Source organism: Bos grunniens, chromosome 6, assembly GCF_055505025.1.
Source record: "Bos grunniens cultivar Pamir isolate PY7600 chromosome 6, Bosgru_T2T1.0, whole genome shotgun sequence".
Taxonomy (NCBI): Eukaryota; Metazoa; Chordata; class Mammalia; order Artiodactyla; family Bovidae; genus Bos; species Bos grunniens.
In genome coordinates this window covers 84,786,702-84,811,668 of record NC_141170.1, presented here as the reverse complement: position 1 = coordinate 84,811,668, position 24,967 = coordinate 84,786,702, and the positions used below count along the sequence as shown (strand labels likewise).

General features: G+C 34.6%; 1 protein-coding gene across 28 annotated transcripts in view; it reads right to left on the bottom strand.

The window, feature by feature from the left end:
* CCSER1 (coiled-coil serine rich protein 1) overlaps positions 1-24,967 on the bottom strand; it is a 1,487,998-nt gene that overhangs the window by 637,787 nt on the left and 825,244 nt on the right. For 3 of the 28 annotated variants that reach the window (XM_086406527.1, XM_086406528.1, XM_086406529.1), the window contains exon 10: positions 14,947-16,039. The exons of 24 other annotated variants lie outside the window; for them this stretch is intronic. In XM_086406527.1, the coding sequence (XP_086262653.1) occupies positions 15,977-16,039 (63 nt within the window). In that variant the 3' untranslated portion in view covers positions 14,947-15,976. Of the gene's footprint in view, positions 1-14,946; positions 16,040-19,516; positions 24,649-24,967 lie in introns of those variants that run through there. One more of the 28 variants, XM_086406538.1, reaches the window with a different exon arrangement.

Below are 24,967 nucleotides of genomic sequence, written 5' to 3'. Positions count from 1 at the left end.
GTAAAAAATCAATAAATATTGAATGATTATTGCTAATAAAAATTTCTTTGTATAATAGAATATTATTTGTATAAATCTCTATTTTTAAGTGAAATAAAATAAAACACTATTTTAAATAAGAATTGCTTTCCTATAACTAAATCAGAAACATTTTTCTTTGATTATTATGAGATGATCATCTTAATTTCCAATATTTTAAACTTTCTGGCTTATATCAAAAGTTTATCACTAATATACCAGAGTAATTTCTGGTTTTGTAACCACCACAAAAGTTAATTAGATAATAAAATATATTTTTAAATATATGAATGTAATACATAGAGATGGAAATATGCAATTTCACTAAAATTATGTAAGAAAATCATTTGTACTGAAAAATAACATACAAAACTATATTAGGGGATAGATATAGGAAGCTAAATATTAAAGCACAAATGATCTAAATAGTTTTTCCTATCATCCATAAATTTAGAGTTCTGAAAAAATATTTAAAACTCTGAATCATTGATAGATTTCTCTGTGTGTGTATCTCAAGGGTATTTTTAGGATACAATATGTATATGATTTCCAGAGTCTGATGGGGTCAGGTAGAATAACATGTAAAAACAGTCTAAAATTATTATTTCCCTAAATACTTTGACTCAAATATTGTCATGGGAAGATGATGGGTTGAAAACAGAAATGTTCAGAGGTAACCTTCGAGAACATGATAGGCTACCTTGAGCTAAAAGAGACCCAGTTCTGAGTCAGTTGTAAGAAGGGGACTACAGAAATGATGTATTTACGACTATGACTTTACCATGCTCCCCAAATAGAAAGTAACACTGTGAGATGGTAAAAAAAAAAAAAAAAAAAAAGCCCTTTGTTATATTCCTGACAGATGCTATAGCATATCTTAGTTATCAATAAGGATTTCAGCATTTTTTCACGACTAACACCTAGAGCAGGTTTCCTGACTTGGCTATATTCATATGTTGGGCTGAACAATTCTTTGCTGTTGGGAGTGTCTTGTGCATTATAGGATATTAAGCAGCACTCCCCTCTACACACCAGATGCCAGAAGCATTCTCCAACTGTGATAACTAAAAATGTCTCAGGGAACTGCCTGATGTTCCCTGGGAGGGTGAGGGGCTGGATGGGAAATCGCTCCTGATTTTCATTGTTCTAGAAAAGGTAATAAAAAAGAATTAACCTAAGTTACCTAGAGATTTTCATTCTCTGGCTCTCCTCTCTTACAGTTAGATTTAACATTTTCTTTTCAAGCATTTGCTTTGCCGCATTTTAATAAATACTTCCTTATGGAATCAACAAAAAGAAAACGCCTTTTATGCCCCAATGAAAGGTTCCTTTACCATTGAATTTTACTGCAATTATTAAACTTTTAGTTTTTCTTTCTTAATATTCCATGAAAAATGGACAAGTGTTTTATTCCTATTCATGAGAGTAAAGTGAGAAAAGGACTGTGTGTGTGTGTGTGTGTGTGTTGTATGTGGGTAAAATTAACATTAAGACGATACTAGAGTCATTTGGGAGAAGGCAATGGCACCCCACTCCAGTACTCTTGCCTGGAAAATCCCATGGACGGAGGAGCCTGGTAGGCTGCAGTCCATGGGGTAGCTAAGAGTCGGACAAGACTGAGCGACTTCACTTTCACTTTTCACTTTCATGCATTGGAGAAGGAAATGGCAACCCACTCCAGTGTTCTTGCCTGGAGAATCCCAGGGACGGGGGAGCCTGGTGAGCTGCCGTCTCTGGGGTTGCACATAGTCAGACACGACTGAAGCGATTTAGCAGCAGCAGCAGCAGCAGAGTCATTTGACTATGACTGGAAAAGTTCACGTTCAGTATCGTAAGCATCAGGTTCATGGACATCTTTGCCACAAGCGTTTTTGCTGCAAACATTTTCACCACATAACTAATTGGCTACAAGGCAATTGTGCCATTAAAAAAAAGATAAACAATGAAACAGGTAGATTAAAAAGGACATAATGAAACATGAGAAAAGACTGACAGAATTACACAGACTTTATTGTGAAATACAAGATCTCTGAATGCATTTAAAATGTGTATAGGTTCATGTCAATGCTATGCAAATAACATTTCATTTTGTGGGCTCCACCTGAGCAGTTTGTCTTCCAAGTCTTTTGTTCACAGTATATAATAGTTTTTTTTTTTTTTTTTTGCTTAACTGATTTGTCTCTTCATTTGGCATCACACTTCTTTTTCACCAATATTTATTCCTTCATTTGGAGAGGTATCAACTTCCAAACACTAGGATGTATATTTGTATCTGAGTTTTGTACTGCATTGTGAAAACCTCTACACTGTTATTTGTTCTTTGTCACATGTCATCGATGAATGTTCCAAACTTCTATGGGAAATGTGGCTGCAACTCTGCATGTAGTGTGTTTTTAAATATGAAACCAATGATGTTCCAGCCTGGCTGAGCAGAGACTAGAACCTGCCCCATGACTTGAGGGTGCAGCAAAATGCGCCCTCGTGATTGTCCTAAAAGTATGCCGAAAGGACATTCTTGGGGCAGGACATGCTCTCTGCTCCTGCTTCACTGCCTAACCCTGCATCCGTCTCCATGAAAACAAAACAAGTTATTCCTTATCAACAGCAAAGCCTGAGCTAATCAAACTCCCTAGTATCACTATTCCCTAAAGATCTCATGTGACTTCTGCCAACAAAAACGAGGGCTCAAATAAGTCATTTTGTCTTCCTGCCATGGAGAGCAGGAGGGCCCTCTGACTCCGTTCTTGTCAACTTATATGTGATTGTCTTTTCATTACCCTCTCACCCCCCGTTTTAGGTTTTCTCACCCGCTGTGCTGGACGCAGCAAACTCTTGGGACAAATCATCAGTTCAGTTCAGTTCAGTCGCTCAGTTGTGTCCGACTCTTTGCAACCCCATGAGTCGCAGCACGCCAGGCTTCCCTGTCCATCACTAACTCCCGGAGTCTACCCAAACCTATGTCCATCGAGTCAGTGATGCCATCCAGCCATCTCATTCTCTGTAATCCCCTTCTCCTGCTGCTCCCAATCCTTCCCAGCATCAGCGTCTTTTCCAATGAGTCAACTCTTCGCATGAGGTGGCCAAAATATTGGAGTTTCAGCTTCAACATCAGTCCTTTCAATGAACACCCAGGACTGATCTCATTTAGGATGGACTGGTTGGATCTCCTTGCAGTCCAAGGGACTTTCAAGAGTCTTCTCCAGTACCACAGTTCAAAAGCATCAATTCTTCAGCACTTAGCTTTCTTTATAGTCCAACTCTCACATCCATACATGACTACTGGAAAAACCATAGCCTTGACTACATGGACCTTTGTTGGCAAAGTAATGTCTCTGCTTTTAAATATGCTATCTAGGTTGGTCATAACTTTCAAATCATCATCATCTATCAACTCAATAAAACCATCAACAATGTCACTAACTAGAAGAAATGTTCATGCATTTTAAACCCAACCGTCAGATCAAAAAGTGTCAACCAGTTATTTATCTTTCAAAACAAAGATGTCAAAGCAAAAGTACCTAGAACCAGAAATATTAGCTTCAACATTAGAGCTCATGTATAATATTTACCTCAATATTGCCTCCTTAGAAAATCTAACTTCTACTTGCAATAATAAAAAACAGAGGAAAACATTTAAAAGCATTGAGAATAAAAATTACAACCAATCATTCTCAACAAAAGTCTTCAAATGTGTCTATCATTTGAATAGATTTCAAAGTCTATTTCTCTTTGAGCGACATGCCAAGAGTTAATCAAATATGAATTTTTACATCATGTCTTCAATATTATTCACTTTATATATATATATATATTTATTATTATTATTATACTGGACTTTTAACAAACCTTGTGAACCTTATGGCAGAATACATTGCCAGTAGATTTTATGAAAATTAACACAGAACACCACTTTACCCACACTTTCAGTACTCTTCTTTATCGTGAAATATTAAAACAAAAGGAAGAAAAATATGTTTTTTTCTCTACTTTCTAAAATATTCTCTACTGAAAACATGGTTATGCCCTTCGCAGCATTCTCTTCCCTTTCAGCCAAACAATTATCTTTTGAATGAAATTCCTCAACAGTTATTGAGCACTTCTATCAAAAGTAAGTTTTATTATCTCTTCCTGGGCAAGAGTGCTAAGAGAATCAACTATGGGTTAAGGGCATACTGTTGTTTTCTTCTATACTAAGTTAAGTAAACAAATCCAGAATCATTGAGAAACATGATGTTAGTTCATTAACCCTTTGATGTGAAGTGTGAGCTATTAGGATTCATGATGTCTATATTCCTGATAAGTAACAGTCAGGAACTTATTAGTAAGATGAAACTTATAATTATTAATCTCTATCAATCCTGAGTGAAATTTCAAGTTCTAAGTTTCCTGTAATACTGCTTACACAAGTGCCTATTCTGGATACCTAGAAGACATCCAATAAGTGATTACTCGATCAAAGATAATGATTTGTGACGAACAATGCTAAACATATCTGTGAAACTTGGAAATATAACATATAGTTCAGAAAGCTGTGGTACATATACACAATGGAGTATTACTCAGCCATTAAAAAGAATACATTTGAATCAGTTCTAATGAGATGGATGAAACTGGAGCCTATTATACAGAGTGAAGTAAGCCAGAAAGAAAAACATCAATACAGTATACTAACGCATATATATGGAATTTAGAAAGATGGTAACAATAACCCTGTATACAAGAAAGCAAAAGAGACACTGATGTATAAAACAGCCTTTTGGACTCTGTGGGAGAGGGAGAGGGTGGGATGATTTGGGAGAATGGCATTGAAACATGTATAATATCATGTATGAAACGAGTCGCCAGTCCAGGTTCGATGCACGATACTGGATGCTTGGGGCTGGTGCACTGGGACAACCTAGAGAGATGGTATGGGAGGGAGGAGGGAGGAGGGTTCAGGATGGGGAACATGTGTATACGTGTGGTGGATTCATGTTGATATATGGCAAAACCAATACAATACTGTAAAGTTAAAAAATAAAATAAAAAAGAAATTAAAAAAAAAAGAAAAGAAATGGATAGACCAATTACTTATACACGTAAAATTCCTAAAAAACAACCCTAAAAAAAGAATGTAGGGCAGGTAAGCACCAGAGTAACATGTCAGCTCTGTTTCAACTGCATGGTAAAATAAATATAGACTCCACAGTGCAATCACATTGTTTTCAAGAGCACCCTGGAGTCAGCTAAAAGTGGTTATCTTCATAACTAAGATAACCTAGCTATGCAGGTGGAAACCTTGCTGTTTTTAATCATCATGTATGCTTGCTAAAGGGCTATGAATATGCCTCCTGGATGGGCAGTTCTGCAAAAGCCTGTACAGAAAGATAAGATGACTTCCACCCCACCTTTCAGAATTAGATGGTTAGCGCTGTGCTTATTCAATATGTTTTCCTTTTGTAAGAGTTTCTACATTTGATTAGTAGGCGATATTAGAATGCAGCACCGTAAATCACTCTTCTTCGTTTATTTGGGTCTTTACCTGCAGATGTAGTTGGTAATAAAAATACATTTCAGTCTCCATCAAGTTTAGTTAGTTTCAGGGGGAAAAAAAATTAAATTTTTAAGACCTCAGTGTGATAGTTCAGAGGCAATATGATAAAATGAAATTTAAACTCATTCATTCTCTAAAGCATTAAACCTTAATAGAACAATCAAAATTTATCAAAGCTGCCTACTATCTTTTTCACTTTCCTTTCTCTTTTGATTAAAAAATAATTTTTACTGTGATCTGAGAAAATAGTCGGGTCAGAGAATTGGTATTAACTAACTGTGATTCTTTCTGCACACCTCTCTTGCAATCTGTTTTGCAATGAAATGAAAGTATCACTGCCTTTTTTGCACCTTTCAGATAGAGATAATCACTCTAACACTGTACCTGGTTGAGGTGTGTGATGTGATAACATGTTTGGTCTCACCAGACTAACTTGGGGGACACTTAGCACTTATTGTGACATCAGTCAGGTCTTCCCTAAACCTCCATGGTTTCATCTGTAGAGTAGGGATAATGACAAGGCCTACTGAACGAGATAAAAAGACCATACAGGGGATAATAGTTATTTTTACTTTGTATGCCCAAAATCTACACAAGTACTTGGCATATAACAGATTCTCAAAAATATTTTGTCAAATAAATGACATGATATTTTTTAACTGTATTTTAATGATTTGTTTTCCTGAATATATCACACGAGAATGATCACACCCTACCTTTTTATGTTTACCACTTTGTGTTTTGTTTTTTTGTTATAATTTAGCAATCTAATAATATGATATTCTTTCAAGATAATATTTACTACTATTTATTAATACCAACTTATGTGTTTTGTGTTATCCAGTCATATTTTATGATTGTTTTCTTACTAAAGTTGAAGTAACTTTTATATATTTGATCAAACTGAAAGGATTAAACTGGGTTCCTATGGACCATGGCTGCCAACGTGAATGGATACCAAATGTGCCTGTTTCATAGAGCAATAAATAAAAGCAAGCAGAATATAGTGAAAAACACTAAGAGTGCCTGTGTTTGAAACTCAAAGGTACTTAAATATGTTAGCATCTATTCTCTTCCTATATATATAAATCTATAAGATAATCCTAAAAATCAATTAAGTGATAGATCTAATTATGCTGAACTACATTCTATTTCTAAAAGTACCATATTTCAGACATTTTTGCTATCATAATTATAAAACATTATGATCATACTTTTATATTCCGATAGTCTATACTCATCTATGATTCTTTGGTATATATGTAGTATTAAACATATATGCATATTACCCCAGGGCCCAGCATATTGTAAGTGGAAGTGCAAGTGAAGTTGCTCAGTCATGTCCAACTCTTTGCAACCCCATGAACTGTAACCTACCAGGCTCCTCCATCCATGGAATTTTCCAGGCAAGAATAATGGAGTGGGTTGCCATTTCCTTCTCCAGAAGATCTTCCTGACCCAGGGATTGAACCCGGGTCTCCTGCATTGTAGGCAGATGCTTTACCGTCTGAGCCACAGGGAAGTCCCAGCACATTGTAAGCACCTAGTAAATATTCTCTAAACAAATGAAAGTAATGTGAATCCATGCAAATCATGATTTCCTATTTTATTTGACAAATCAAACTTATGCTCAACCTATTACTTTGAATATTTTACCTACTTCTATTTTTTTCTATTAAAATTAAATACAAAGTGAAGACCAGACTTGAGAATTTCCTGAGCAAACAAAACCATTCAGGCCATCTAAGCAAAACTATATCTATTTTATTTCATGAACATATGCAAAATTTAACTTAGGTTATTTCTTGTAAATTACTCTGACAATCCTAAATCATCTTCCTAAAAACTTTGAGATAATCACTTTAAACAAATCTCCTGCCATCAGGAAGCACCCATTATAATGACTAATCACTATAAAAGTTAAACAACTTCCTCACTTTCCCTTTTAATTCATTTTGTGACATCATGCCCCTGAGCTCTGAGCTTTAGATTAGTCTTAGAATTTGAACACACTCAGCTTGCAAAGTGTTCTTATGTGTACAATAAACTCTTGCTAATTACTCCTTGTTGACTTGGTGATTTAACTTTGCTATTTACAGATTTCTGACAGTTTCTGGTGTCAGAAGTTATGATTCAGAAAAGACCCCCAATTATCTCAAGGCTAGTGAGTAATCAGGTTCTAATGCTTTCTTGTTGACCCTGGAGTTTGAGGTTAAGTCCTCTGCTCTCTTTGCATTCTGAGCTCTGACTTTATTGTGCAGATCTGTAGTTTGTTTACTAAGGTGTCAACTATAAATTGGGACTTGCCAAGAGCATTGCCAATGACTGAACAACAAGAGCATTTGCCATCTGCCTCTGTGGAGACTGAATCCTGTGCCGCTGCAGCTGTTGACCTTCAACACCCCCTGAGGAAGTTCAAGGTGGAGTGAGGCACTCTGTGCTCCAGGGAATATGGTGGCGCAGGTCTTAGATAGTTAGATGTTTTTAGCAACAAATTTTATGGTCTCAATTCTTGCATCTCCTCATATCTAGAAAAGCACTAAATCCCTTTATGGTGATGTCAGATCCTCATGACCAGCAGAAAACCTTTTGTAAAATAACTGCTTAATGGTACTGAACTCTGCTTACATATTGACCTTCCTCCCACTGCCTCTTTGGAGCAGTGTCTCAGAGCTGAGGTGCTGTCTCCCAGGCTGCAGTCCTCATTTTGCCCCAAATAAAACTTAACTCACAACTCTCTAGTTGTGCCTCATTTTTTAGTTGACAGAGGCTTCTTGGTAATTCATCCCATTCTCTTCAAAAGGCAGGAAACGCGAATCTCTGTGTTTTGGAACAGCTGTTAAGAAACAGGATCCTTCATAGTTAAGATGTCTTAGGGAATTTAAAAGTAAAGACAGGTTCTAAGTAGTCTAAAACATTTTCCACTTCTGTTAAAAAAAAAAAACAAAAACCCTCCTGGTGTGTTATATATATATATACTCACTATGGACCAGCAGCTTTTGCCTATTTGGAAAATGAATAATTTTGGATAATTTTGAATTGTAGGGGCCACTTTTGGGAATGATTAACTTAGAATAGATAACCTATCTTAAGGGAAAATCTAGGAAAGCAGCCTTCACACTTCTCAGAGACAACAGAATGCATTGTTTGATTGGCATTCAGAAGCTTCTAAAAGACAAACTGTCTCCAAAACATAGCTTCTCTAAAAGGACTTTTAAAGCATACAAATAAAATAATCTTTAAAAAAAAAAAGGGTTGCCACTTCCTCCTCCAGGGGATCTTCCTGACCCAGGGATCAAACCTGCCTCTCTTGCATGGCAGGCAGATTCTTTATTGCTGAGTCACCTGGGAAGCCCAAATTGTGTATACGTACACAGTTTTTGTATATGTATACAATTGTGTATATGCATACAATTTGTGTATATGTACACAATTTGTGTACATCTACACAAGCCCAAATTGTGTACATGTACACAATTGTGTATATGTGTGTGTGTACACACACATCCACACACACATATATAAATATGGCATTTTAAAAAATATATATATTTAATACATATATATTTAATAGTCTATATTTAATAGACTTAAAGAAAAAAGTATTTCTAGGAATTAAATATTCCTAAAATTCCCAGAAATATAGAAACTAACCAGATGATTTTCAAGTTCACATAATCTGGTATAGTCTTTGATAAACTGAGGTTAGTGTAAGATTGTTGGTTTAATGAAAGCAGGTATGTCTTCAGAGATGTCAATATTAAATGTAATGCAAACAAACAGCCTCTCCTACCAGGCTTTACTAGTCATATAAGCTCATGCTATATCAATGTTATAAAGCTTGTCAACAAAATATTATAACTTAAAAGGTGGTTAGCTACTTGATGTCTAATCTAAGCATAATTGTTAAAAAAACACATAACTTAAATAGATATGAATAAGTTTATGTTATATTAAGTAATGATTAAAGAGCATTCATTATATATTTAAATCATTTCCAAATAAGATAATAACTGAACCCTGACATATTAATTACTACATAGGTTATTCACTTTTGTTTTTTACTTTTAACAGAGAGACCAGATATTTGAGTCTACATTTAAACATGTCTTTTCCATATTAAAAATTATATATGAAAAATATGTCTCTAAAAATTATAAAGTTTATAATTGTGTATTTATGAATTTGCTGACCTACTATAGAATGCTATATGACAATTCACAATTGTCAATTATATATATGACAATTCACAAATGCCTGCTTCCTCATTTTCATTGGCACGTAAAGGTTACTAACCCTTAAAATTTATAATCAATACTTAAAATTATTAAAAACAATAAGAGCAAAGGAAAGTAACTTTGCATTATAACGTACGGGAAGAAAATCTGATGAGTATATAAGAAATATAGAATGTGCTGTTGTAAAAATAAAAAATTAATTTCGTCTAAAAAATGAGTGTCTATACTGGAATAAGAAAGGAAAAATAATAAGATAAAATAATAAGATAAATAAGATAAAATAATAAGATAAAAACTAGAAAGTTGCAGAAGGTTTGTGGAAAATAAATCTTATATTGTGTGGTCAAAGCTGGTTAAAATTGAGTAGATTTATTTATAAGGCTTAAAAAAATGAGTTCAATAATATATCAAAACAAAACTAGAGTTTAATTTTAACTCTGTATTTTTTTCTTTATTTTATTGCTGTGCTCTTAAGATTATACAGTTTATTTTTTTTTTTTTTTTAAGATTTAATATAATCCACTTTGGTAACAAAGATCTTGGTCTTATGAAATTGTTTCTGTGGTTAGTGTTTTCTTCATCAGGTCTCAGATTACTAAGACCTAAGTCAGTTCAATATTAGAAGGCTAAAGTGTTTTTTGTTCTGTGTGTATGTTACATGTGTGTGTGTTTACAATCATGTAACGTTCTGTACTTGCCTCTGAAATGATTTAATTGCCACTTTGGTTCAATAAACTAAGTTTTTGCTTCACAATGGCTGATGCTATTTAATCAGTATTTGATATCTTGTTCAGCTGTTTAGTCGTGTCCGACTCTATGTGACCCCATGGACTGCAGTACGCCAGGTTTCCCTGTCTTTCACCATCTCCCTGAGCTTGCTTAAACCCGTGTCCATTGAGTCGGTGATGCCATCCAACCATCTCATCCTCTGTCATCCCTTATCCTCCCACCTTCAATTTTTCCCAGCATCAGGGTCTTTTCCAATGAGTCAGTTCTTCACAACAGGTGGCCACAGTGTTGGAGCTTCAGTTTCAGCATCAGTCCTTCGAATAAATATTCAGGACGTATTTCCTTTAGGATTAACTGGTTTGATCTCCTTGCAGTCCAAGGGACTCTCAAGAGTCTTCTCCAACACCACAGTTCAAAAGCATCAATTCTTCAGCACTCAACCTTCTTTAAAGTTAAACTCTCACATCCATACATGACTACTGGAAAAACCATAGCCTTGACTAGACGGACCTTTGTTGGTAGGGTGATGTCTCTGTTTTTTTAATATTGTCTAGGTTTGTCATAGATTTTCTTCCAAGGAGCAAGCATCTTTTAATTTCATGGTTGAGTCACCATCTACAGTGATTTTGGAGCCCAAGAAAATAAAGTCTATCACTGTTTCTATTGTTTCCCCATCTATTTGTCATAAAGTGACCAGACTGAATGCCATGATCCTTGTTTTTTGAATATTGAGTTTAAAGTCAGCTTTTTCTCTCTCCTCTTTCTCCTTAATCAAAAGGCTCTTTAGTTCATATTTGCTTTCTGCCATTAGGGTGGTATCATGTGCATTTCTTAAGTTATTGATATTTCTCTCTGCAGTCTTGATTCCAGCTTGCGCTTCATCCAGCCTAGCATTTTGTATGATGTACTCTGCATATAAGTTAAATAAGCAGGGTGACAATACACAGCCTTGACATACTCCTTTTCCTATTTGGAACCAGACCATTGTTCCTTGTCTGGTCCTAACTGTTGCTTCTTGACCTGCATACAGGTTCCTCAGGAGGCAGATGAGGTAGTCTGGTATTCCCATCTCTTTAAGAATTTTCCACAGTTTGTTGTGGTCCACACAGCAAAGACTTTAGCATAGTCAATAAGCAAAAGTAGATATTTTTCTGGAATTCCCTTGCTTTTTCTATAATCCAACAGATGTTGGCAGTTTGATCTCTGGTTCCTCTGCCTTTTCTAAATTCAGTTTGCACATCTGGAAGTACTTGGTTCACGTACTATTGAAGCCTAGCTTGGAGAATTTTGAGCATTACTTTGCTAGTGTGTGAGATGAGTACAGTTGTTCAGTAGTTTGAACATTCTTTGGCATTGCCTTTCTTTGGGCTTTGAATGAACACTACCTTTCCCAGCCCTGTAGCCACTGCAGAGTTTTCTAAATTTGCTAACCATTTTTAATAAATTTCCTCAAGTCCAATTTTGAATGCACTCTTTTGGATTTCAAAATAACTGAGAATTTCCAGAGGGTACCTGGAAGATCTCAAAAGACTTATGTTCTCTCCTTATTAAAAAAATAAAAATAAAAAGGATGTTAATTTATTTAGCCTTATTGGATATTTTAAATTGCATGAGAAAGATTGTCAAATAAAAAGTAACATTTAAACTTCTTAGATTATATCTACATGAATATATATATATATTATTATGTGTTCTAGAAAGTATGTGAAATTATTTTTTAAAAATCTGATATGTACTAGTATGATCAGTCATAATTTTAGCTTTTTTACAATTTTGTATGTCAACAAAAAATTGCTTTTTAATTGTTTTGGTGAAATATTATCAGACCTTTAACTGTGACTGATTTTAAGTTTTTTGTCACCCAAACACAGTGATTGTTTTACCTTTGATTTTCTCCAAAAGTATTTGCAGTCAACTACAAGCCTGGAAAGTCCCATGGATGGAGGAGCCTGGTAGGCTGCAGTCCATGGGGTCGAAAAGAGTCAGAGGCGACTGAGTGAATTCACTTTCACTTTTCACTTTCATGCATTGGAGAAGGAAATGGCAACCCACTCCAGTGTTCTTGCCTGGAGAATCCCAGGGACGGGGGAGCCTGGTGGGCTGCTGTCTGTGGGGTTGCACAGAGTCGGACACGACTGAAGCGACTTAGCAGCAGTAGCAGCAGCACAAGCCTGGAAAATCCCATGGACGGAGGAGCCTGGTAGGCTGCAGTCCATGGGGTTGCTAAGAGTCGGACACTACTGAGCAACTTCCCTTTCACTTTTCACTTTCACGCACTGGAGAAGGAAATGGCAACCCACTCCAGTGTTCTTGACTGGAGAATCCCAGGGACGGGGGAGCCTGGTGGGCTTCCCTCTATGGGGTTGCATGGAGTCGGACACGACTGAAGCGACTTAGCAGCAGAAGCAGCACAAGCGTAACTGTATACAAAAATATCAATAACCTCAGATATGCAGACGACACCATCCTTATGGCAAAAAAGTGAAGAACTAAAGAGCCTCTTGATGAAAATGAAAGAGGAGAGTGAAAAAGCATATCATAATAGTAATTACCGTTGCTCCCAAGAGCATTGAGATGATTTCTTATAGAAAGTGTGATTATATGTAAGAAATTAAGATATGATCAAACAACATTTAGACAGTCCTGTATGAATACATAGGCACAAAATAAAATCATGAAAAACATTCTGTTGTTAAGACATTCCTGCCTCTAGCATGAAGTTAAATATGGAAAAATATATTTTATTTTCTAAATAAATAAATGCTTAAAACAATATAAAATTTAGGTAATTATGAAAAATAATAATTTTGAAAACTTTAGTAAGGAAGATTTTGTGTATGCCATAATAAAAATCACGTGTTTCATAACAGATACCTACTTTAGAGTCTTCATTAAAAAATCATTTAAAACACAGCTATATGTCTTAAATGTAACCATGAATAATGTTACTTATATTTAAAAATACTATAAATAAGAACATTTAACGTGCATGTATTTCAGGGCATGAAAAATTAAATTTTCAAAATGATTTGATATAAATAAAACGTGTTAATAATTGTTAAAACATCTAGCAAAACTGTCCATGGTTTTTCTTCTAAGCACTTCTTTATATGTGAATGATTAATTCAAACATTATAAAGTTAATTCCTTAGCTCATGTATTATATATTTCAGACAGATATTCATATAGAAAAATCTTTATCATCACCATTATGCCTAGTGTGTAATGCAGATTTAAGGTAAACACAACCTTTAACAGTACACAATGTATGTATAATATACAAGTATGCATATGCAATCCAAGTACAATTTGTATTGAGTTTTGCAATCATGCAATCCACCAGCATCTGAAATCAGGAAGACAAAACAAAATCCTGACTTTTGGATCTGGAACACCTACAATGCAATCCAAAGCTTTAATGTTTGTTAGAAATATTAGAGGAACTTGAGAAAGTCACTCAACTTCTTTAAATTCCACTTTCCTTATTTGGAAAGTGAATTTAATTAAGCTTGTTTATCTCTTATTTTTAGTTAATTATTATCAAAGTATTTCAGACAAATATGCAGGCATAATATAGCACAACACTTCTTTCATCAGTAAATATTGATGTTACACTGTATTTGTCAGATATATTTTTACACCTCATGCTGCTTTCTTTGAGAAACAATCTCAGTTTTGTTATACCTTAGAATACAGTGCAGTGATTTTAATGATTTTTATACATTTTTCTAAAAAAAAAAAGTCCATTAATTCCTATTTTTAATTCATGTTTAATGTAATCAAGGAAATAAACATTTTAATAGTTAAGTGATCAAGCTACATAACAAACATTGCTGGAAAGTCTGAATATATTTCACCATGAAAGCAAAATGATTAGCTGATGAACATGTTCACTGATGTATATTCAGCCCAGTTCCATTAAAAAATAATTAAATAAAGGGAAAAAGAAAGGTTTCCAAGGAAGCAGCCTGAAATGCTTTACTGGTATTAAAGAGCAATCATAAAATAGTAGCTTTTCAGGTAGGTGGTTTTTTTGCCTATATTGACAGTTTCTGCTACATTGCTTTTGAGGGAAAAAGTACCTTTCTTTATTGACTTAATCTACTTGCTAATACATTTATTGTTTTCTTTTGAACCCTAGTCAAAATATCTTTAATGGAGTTTTTTTTTCTTCAAAATGATATTGACCATTCAAGCTGATAAAAATCTTTATCAGAGGAGTGCTTTATTGTAGGTAATGGAATTGATTACATTATCTACACCTAAGGGTTTCAAATATAAAGTAAGACAATAAGTAGCAACAGATAAGAACAGAAGAATAAACTCTAGAAAGCTGTTAGAGGAACAAAATCACTGTTGTATCCTGAATCATAAAAACATGTATTTTATGTTTTTAAAAGAGCAAAGTCAACAAGGACACATACACTGTTTTCAAGTGAATAAATATATTTAGTTTTATTTTAATACCATGGTTTAAACCCAACTTTTGATCGTGCATATTATATTTTACAATAAGAAATTTCATAGCATAGTTCTAAATGTTACCACCATTAACTATGATTATTTCACTTCCTGTTTAAAAAAAATATAGAATTCAGTAAAACCTGCTTTGTTCTCCTTAGCCCTATGGCTCTTCTGTTGCCCTGCACTACGAGACTGAGACATTTCTGGGTTCGGTCACTTATCCTTTCAATAAACTACAACATGCAAGAGTGCCTTGTTGCTACCCGGACATTTGATAGTTAAAGTGAGGTATTATAGAAAGGTGATAAACAAGGACACACAGAAATCAGGCAGTATGCCAAGACCAGGAGACAGGGTTTTTTATTTTTTTAATAAGACATTCAACAAACTTCTCCTCAATATGAGGTCAATGGCCAATAAACTTTCTTCACTTGTTTAGAGATATAAATTTTTTTTACTATCTACAGAGAGAATAAGACTCTTCACGATTTACTTCATTTGAAGACATATATTTTCATCTTTTGATCTCAATGCAAGGGAAAAATAGAGGCAATTTAGTTCTTCAGTAAGAACTGTTATGCAATGATGGGCCAAATTAGAATCACTGCTTTCAAATTTATCTAATATACATAGAATATACTGAAATTAAACAAAGACTATAACCAGAGACACAAATGACATGGATGAGAAGTTTAAACAAAAAATATGTACTGCCAAGTGGAATATTATATTTAGAACAGCTGTATATAGAGAAATTTAAAATTAAAAGTCTATTTTTGTTTTAAAAATACAGCAGGTAGGAATGTTAGTTTAAACTAATCCACTAATTCTTTATGCAATTGTGTACAAATGCAAAAAGTGTGAAATACTTGGAATGGAAACATTTCTGTATTATATACTCTGAGAAATAGCTAATGCAGGAAATAATGGAAAACTGATTTGATATTTAGCATATCAGATTTCTGATACATTTATTATCAAATAATGATGTAAGCTAGGTTGAAATATTATGTACTGGTTTAAATAAACCTTCAGTGCATGTAGGATTCCACAGGGCCTTGAAAAGAAGAAAACAAAAATAAATAAATGAATGACATCAAATTAATAAAATGAAATAAACACATACTTTAACATGAATGTTTAAAATGTTTAAACACAAATTAAAACAACAACAACAACAACAACACACAGACCAACATAAATCTATTCTAGGTGAAAACTGTTATTAAAACTCATTAAATATATTTATATTAGTAATGTTTCCAAGCTCCCAACTTCCAATTAAATACTTTACAACCAAACACAAGGTGAAAGAGTGAGGACCAGTTAGCAAAATTTTATTCCCTTGGTTTTATAAGTGGAGTGAAAAAGTAACAGTTTTACTCAACTCTTCATATAGTCTTCATTTCCAGAAAATTAAATAATTAATAGGTAAGTCTATATGGCTCTCCTGATATTTTTATAGATCATCTTGAACACAAAGCTCCAAAAGAATTTTCAACCTACCACAATTATTATTACTTTAATGTATTCTTTATTGCAATTTTAAGTGACAGGAAATTAAAACATTTCAAAATTTTCACCTTTAAAAAAAGGAACTCCATTGTTCAGACATTGTGTATAAAAAGAAATAAAGGGTCTAAGAAGTCTAGAATATGGCAGCTGCTCCTAAGGAATGCAAAATTCAGTTGGAGAGACAGAAATGATATTGAAAAGATTAGCCATACTACAAGATAATAAGTTCCATATCAATACACAGGAGATATATACATAAATATATAGAGCATATAACAATATCTAGTACTGACAGCTACAGGTTAGGGTTTCAGGACCAGTAACTGTGGAAAGTATTCTATGGAAAGAGAGATCACTCCAGATCAAGGGTAGAGGATTGAAGTTGGGTTTAAAAAGAGACACATTATAGAGGAGGGGCATTTTAAACAAAACAGTTAAAAACAAAACAAACCAAAAACACTAAACAAGGGAGACAAGAACTAGCAACTTGTGTTGGAGCAGCTTAGTGGAATAAAATGTTTGTTTGGGAACAGTTAGAGCTAAAATTGCTTAAGTAGGAAAGAGTGTAATTTTAGCAGCTAGAATGCTGGTTTGAGTAATGTGGATTTTATCTTTTAAGCCTTAGTCAGCCATTAAGAGTTTTAAAGTAGAAATACAACATACTGCAAGGTACATGTTTGTGATTATTTCTTTTAGATTTATCTGTGATGTATATATAGATTAGAATAAGTAGAGACTTGAAGTAGGAAGTCAAGCCCAAAACCAATGGAAATCCACCCTAAAGCAGCAATCAGTACTGGAAAGTGACTGTTCTTTATGATCCAATTTGTCATGTCAAGATGTTCCGGTTTTGTGAACAGTTGATCACTCAGGTTACAGCTCAGAGGCAACATCCTCAGGTCTTGCCTGATGAGTCTTCTCTCACAGTGAAGGCACAAGTGCTCCTACTTCACTGGACTCATCACTTAATCTCACCTGTCTGCTTATTTACATCATGGTCGTTTATCACCAAGTGAAACTCTGTCTCTTCATTTCTAGGTTATTTCCTGTCCTTATCCACAAAATGACAAGTTTATGAAGAAATAAAACTTGTGTATTCCTTGTTCACTGCTACCGAGAGAGTCAATTCCTAGGCAGATTGTTAAGAAGTCCAGGGTCCCCAAAGAGGAAAAAGGGCTCTGGGGCCCTCAAAGTGGAGACAGGAGTCTGGAATTCTCAAGGAAGAGGAAAGGGCAAACTTTTTTTTTATCTACATTCCTTGCTGCTAAGTCGCTTCATTCGTGTCCGACTTTGTGCAACCCCATAGATGGCAGCCCACTAGGCTCCTCTGTCCCTGGGATTCTCCAGGCAAGAATGCTGGAGTGGGTTGCCACTTCCTTCTCCTACATTTCTTAGTCTTATTCAATTACACAACTCAGTTTAAACTCTGTACTAGGGATTATACAACAACAGTGTATCCTGCTTGAGGACAGTTTCTCCTTCCTGAAAACCTTCTGACTAATCCTGATATTTCAGAATGTATATTATGGGAGTGGGTCTGGTAGGATCTTTCTATTGTTAAATTCTAATCTTGTTATCCTAAAATGTAAACTGTGGGAGTTGTTGCTGCTGCTGCTGCTAAGTCACTTCAGTCATGTCCGACTCTGTGTGACCCCAGAGACGGCAGCCCACCAGGCTCCTCTGTCCATGGGATTCTCCAGGCAAGAACACTGGAGTGGGTTGCCATTTCCTCCTCCAATGCATGAAAGTGAAAAGTCAAATTGAAGTCGCTCAGTCGTGTCCGACTCCTAGCGACCCCATGGACTGCAGCCTACCAGGCTCCTCTGTCCACGGGATTTTCTAGGCAAGAGTACTGGAGTGGGGTGCCATTGCCTTCTCCAAATTGTGGGAGTGGGTCTGGTAAAACTTGCACAAACTTGAGACGTTCTTTTGATTCATTGTAATAACTAATTAAAAAGTATATAACTCCATTGCTAACACTAGCAAGGGGGCATTCTTTCTGCCCCCTTCTGATGTCTATATCAGAAGCTTTCTCTATCTTTTTTATACTTTAATAAAATTTCATTACACAAAAGCTCTGAACAATCAAGCCTTGTCTCTGGCCCCGGATTGAATTCTTCTCCTCCATAGGGCAAGGATCCTGGCATCTTTCGTGGTTAAACAACAACAACCTTTCACTATAATCTCAGTGCCGGGATACCTTTTTTACTTTTATTTTTTAAATGATTATATAAATGAAAAAGGGTATACTCTCTTGAAGGTGGAAGTAAACTCAAGGCTTTGCTTGTATGTTCTACAGATAAGCATTTATGTATTTGCCAACCAAACATGTTATTTAAAAAAAAAAACACAAAAATTCTCCAGAATCATTAAGGCTAACATTTAAACGGATATTCAGTGTTTGGTATCTGTTCCCCAAATGGTAGTTGAATGAATGTAAAAAGAAAAAATATATTTTATAAATGTTAAAAATCTAGAATCTATATCCCAGTGTATTTTGTGACTCCTATCATTCATGTTTTTAATAAAGCTCTAACACAGATTCACCTTTTAATATTCTAAAATGGAGAACATATAATAGATTAAATATGTTCAGTGAAATAGATGTCATAAAGTATATGATCCTAGCTTTTGCTTCTATAAGTAGTTTATAATATTCTAATATTTGTCATGTGATGAGGACAAAAAACCTCAATAACTCTCAGTCCTCTTTAGCTAGCAGAGCATGAGGTGAGGGCAGGAAATTACCAGGAATATTAAAGCTCAACTAATGAAAATAAACGGTTCCCCTTAACTTGACTGTAGAGACAACAGTAATTTTAAAAAATACAGTACTTTTTCATGATTAACCACTCTGGGGATACTGCAACAGCTTTACAGCCTCATTGTTTCACTTATTAATGTAAGTCTAGAGATTATTCCCTATCAGAACATTGATGTTTCCTCTTTTTTGGCAAGCACTGGGTAGGGAGGCTTCCCAGCCCTCCATTTTGTGAATGAGCCATCACTAAACACCTTCCTGTTGATGGATATTTTCTGTTGTTTTCATCTTTAACTAGAAGATCTTATAAAAAGCTATTTCGTGTATAGCAAAACATATGTACTATGTCAAGTTCTAGAGACAGTATTGATAGATGGAGAATAAAATCAGGTACATCTTTGTTAAGATTTTTCAAAATCTCTCTCAAGAGGGAATTATAATATATGACAATGCTATTCTTTAAAGTGTAAATAATTGAGAAAAGTAAAATGGATATTTAAAAGATCACATGATTGAATAATATCTAGTCATTTAAACTATAAAGTAAAAGTTATTAATATCACAGTACAATAATACCCATGCTAAAATATGTAAACATGGTATGTTTATGTACATATATTTACAGATATACTCTGGATTCAGTGTCTGCATGTTTATTTTAACATGATAAAAAATCAAAATATAGGGGAAAAAAACCTTTAAAAGAGTAGAAAATAATACATACACTTGGAGCAAGTAATGTTTGTCTTAAGGCCCAATAATGACTCATTACTGATGTGCCCTTAAAGAAGAAAATTTAATCCTTCTTGACTAGAGTTTGTAGCAACTTTCTCACAAATTAAAAATAACTAAATAGCATTTCTGGAGCAATACAAAGTGTTTCTTATAATCTCAAAATTTGAAAAACATTGTATTTCTAATTCTAGTCTCATCTTAGACTGAAAAAATGACTAATTCATCAATTTTTATGTTATACTTTTCCAATGTAAGAAAATACTGAACCTATTTATATTTCTTTTTGAAAATTACACTGTATTAGACTAAAGCTTAAAAAAGTTTTCCTGTAATTTGATGGATTAAATCCAAATCTGTAAATCCACTTATAAGTACAAAGCTCATAAAATAATAACAACCCTGAAGTAATTCTGAGATGTGAAGAACTATGACTCTTTAAGTACTCTGAATTGCAAATTACATTCCTTTTCATATAAATTTTCTCTACTGTAATTCAGCTATATATGTTTAAAATTCTAATCATCATCTTAAAAATGTGGCATCATGAAAGGGTGTAATTTTCTGATAGTCTTGGTATAGAGCATGAGGTTAATGTTACATGTGGCTCTCTTTTAGAAAATTTTCTGTAATGCATTATTCTGAAAATTCTAATTCCTTTGCCTATTTGGTATGAAGCCAAACATTTATGGAAGTTATTTTTTCTTTAGTTCTCTACAGTTATTTATAAATTATTAAAACACTATACATCCTTATTTTGAAACAATAATACATGACTTAGCGACTGAACAACAAAAAAATCCAACATTTTAATGTTTTTCCCTCAAAATTATTACTGTTTCTTTTACTGGCAGAAGATATAAGCTAGTGAAGGTGAACAGAACTTATCCCGAAATACGTCTCTTTAGTATAAAAACTGCACTGAATTAAGAAAATGAGATTTTTAAGAAACTACAGACACAGAAGAAGCTTTGAAAACTGAGTAAAGTTAGCCTTTCATAAGAAACATTTACATTATAAGGGAACTCTCCATTTTTAAGACTGCCTCACTCTATACCAGAAAGAAGATGTTGACTACTCTAGAAACTCTTACCAGTGGAGAGGGCACTGACTTAAATCTTTATAACAACCATAACCTTGCTGACTGTGTTGTTCCCGGTTACCTCCCTTAACTTGCCTCCCCACTGCTGCACCTTTCTTTCATCTCTAGCTGGCAATGGTATTTATAGTGTTGACTTGGCTGTTTTAGGGAGTTAACTCAGTTTCTTTGTATATCTTACATGTAAACAGAAAATATACATGTTATTAAATTTTGCTTTTCTCCTGTTAATGTCTTTTATGATGGGATCACTCAGTCAAGAACCTAGACAGATAGAGGGAAAATTATTTTTCTACCCCTACAGTTTGAGATCCACAGTGGGACCTGCTGAAGCACCATAGTTCCTCTGGAGTCTGCTAAGGGAATCTGGAAAACGGGCAGAAGCTAGCCAAGCGTAATATTTCTTACCAAAGGCAGGTTTCCTGGGTCTGTCTCCCTATAGACAGATACAGATGCCTTTTGGGATGCCTCTAGCATCTATGGTCAAGCCATAAAAAGCCTATTGATTTGAGATGCTATTGTGATTAATGTGTCATGCGAGTGTATGTTCAAGCGAGTGTATGCTCCTCGGTTCTCTGTCTCGTCACAACAAAGATTTGGAGCGACGGACATTAAAGCCCTCGGCACGTCACAGCTCTCGGGTCTTGGACAAATTGCGTTATAGCTCTTAGGCAAATCAGTGTTACAGCTCTATTTTATTTAGAAGATAGCAGGAGAGAGAGTGAAAAAGAGAGAGAGAGAGAGAAAGAGAGAGAGAGAGAGAGAGAAAGAGAGAGAGAGAAGCAAAGAGCACACACACGTGGGAGAGAGAGTCTGAGAGAAAGCACTTTGGCTCCTCCTTTTATATGTTTTTTCCTCTACCTGGGCCTGCCCTATGCAAATTGGGCTTAGCCAGGAGTGCTGTTTGTTCTGCCTGAAGTCTTCACTCTGGTCCTTGGACCTTCCTTTGACCTTTCTTGTCTTTTAGCCACCGCCATTTTGGACTCCTTTTCCCTATTCTACCTACCTAACAAATGTAAGATCCTACTTGTCAATAACCAGATGATGAATCCTGTGAACTGGAAAAACTTCTATATTTGAAGAAAAAATTAGAGAGCTCTCATTCTAACAATTTTCTTTTTGGTACCTATGGAAAGACCAAATTGAAAAGAGGACACTAAGAATTAAACTAGCCTGCCTTACAGATTCCTCTAACAAGATAAAATCACAAAGCCTCATTTATCATGCCTTTCAGCAGAAACTATCACATTTAGAGAACAGTTATAAAGATTAGTGGACATTCACATTCACAGAAACCCTGATTGGTAGCTAAAGGGTGTTCTTCCCATCCATGATTACACTGTATTTATCAGATAAGCCAGAAGTCCTCGGGAAAATCCCCTCACAGAAGAAACAGATGACCAGATTTTCTCTCAGGCCCTCTTACAAACTGATCAAGAAACATCAGCTAGAGGCTAATATTCAGGTACTGACCGAAACAAAAGTAGAGCCTTTCTCTTCAAAAGGTTAATTGATCTAAGGTTGAATTGTACACTCGGGAGAAAAAAAAAGTAACATGATAAGGCCTTTGCTGAATGCTCTATATACATTTTTCAGAAAGGCATACTGCACTAAACCATAAAGCTCTTGGATTTTTCCATTTTAGTTGGAAATCCTCTACCTGATATAAACTGAAAATAATCTAGTTGGATGGGAAGCTCAGTCCCTTGACATATAATTTAGGCTACAACTAAATTCTTTGAGGAATTAGAAACAACTTTGCCTTTCAAATCTTTGCAAAACCAGAGCTGCAGCTCTAGAAACGACTGGAAGTCCACCTTTTCTTTTTTTTAACCCCCTCCCCCTTAAAGTCCTCTATTCATCTCAAAATGCTTTCAAAAGGTTGGTTCTGTGTGCTTAGTTGAGTCCAACCCTGCGACCCCATGGACTGTAACCCACCAGGCTCCTCTGTCCAGGAGGATTCTTCAGGCAAGAATACTGGAGCAAGTTGCCATGCCCTCCTCCAGGGGATCTTCCCAACCCAGGGATTGAACCCAGGTCTCCCTCATTGCAGGTGGATCTATTACCATCTGAGCCACCAGGGAAACACAACACTTTAGAAAAATAAGGAAAGCTTAAATAGTAATTATCTCAGGCCTCTGATAACAGGCAAATATAACCCCATTTTGGAGAAAATTTGGATATTTTCTCTGTGTCTTTGAAATGTAAATTTAAAAATTTACCAAATCTTAAACTTTTTCTATTCCACCTTCTCTAGAACCTAAGAACCACTCTTTGAAATGCTAACTTTAGGGAGATGCTTCTTATCAGAAATAGAAAAAAGGAGCTATTTTTAAAATGGGCAAATGAAAAATTCCAAGTCTCTACAAATTCTAGGGTGGGGGAAAAAAAAAAAAAAAACTAAAACAAGAACAACAAAGACGACAATAACAAAAACAAAATTGCAAACATCTTAATGGACAAACTTCCAGAAACATAATTTGGATCCATCTGATCTCAAAAACTAGTCAAGTACTAGTAATACACCTGACTCATAGCTAAATTTTTTAAATGAAAGCTATAAGATCTATATTTGTGTCTGTATGTTTATAGATGTCTATATATGCATGTTGTAGATGTGTGATATTTTTCTACCTCCAGATGTCACTGCCAAAATTATTTTGTAAAAGACCTCTACTTAATTGACTTCAAATAAGTGCTTTATGAATTAAGTAATCCTGAAACTTTCAGAAATACAGTAATCCAATTTAAAAAATTCACAGAATATTGAATAATCACCAGTAAATAAAAGCTATCTGAAGTTTATTGGTTTAATTAAAAGACATAACTTCAGTGTTAACAACATTAAATATAATGCAGACATGTAACACTCATTCTATCTGGGTTTATTAGTCAAAGAAGTTCATACTATCTCTGTTACAAAATTTATAGGTAAAACAAACAGCTTAGGATGATGGCTGACTTTGTCTAATGTCACACAAAGTTTTCAAAAGTAATTGAAACATAACTGTTGAGAACAAGTGATTTAAGTAGGATAAGAGTTTTTAGTTGAGCTTTTCAGCAATAATTATACATTACTGTATGTCTACTTAAGTAGTTTCGCAAATCCTTTTGGTAATTTCCGTCCTTAGAGTTTTGCTGAGTAAAGTGATAGAATCTTATTGAATACATAAATTATTTCCAAATAAGACATAATATTAAACAATTATTACTGAATACAGGCTTATCTACTTTTGACTTCCTATGATAGAGGAACTTATTATATTTGGGTTTGTTAGTGAATATTTCTTGTGTTACATTGAAAGACTTTACTATTAAAAAGATGACAAACCTCTGGAAATTATAAAATTTATTAATAATTAATTTGCCAAGGTAAAGAATGCTGTAGTAATATACACCAATCTGCCTACCAATGCAGGAAATGCACGTTTGATCCCTGGGCTGGAAAGATTCCCTGGAGAGAGAAATGGCAACCCACTCCAGTATTCTTGCCCGGGAAATCCCATGGACAGAGGAACCTAGCAGGCTCCATCACAAACAGTCAGAAGTGACTCAGTGACTAAAACAAAAAGTAACATACAGTCTATAATTGCTTACTTCTTAATGTTTACTATAAAGTTCATAAGAGTTAAGAATTCTAATTAATGTGATTAAAACTACTAGAAACAGTAAAGGAAATAGGTGTATGCAAGGGAAATAATATCTGTTCTTGGCTTAAAAAAAAGTATGAGGTATAAATTCCTAGAAATATGATATGTATTTCTATATATTTTAGGTTCAATCTAAAATTCTTTATGGAAGTTACTGAAAGTTAATGCTTTTAGGGAGTCAATGTGACTACTACGTTTGAAAAACAGTTAAATATTAATTCATACAAA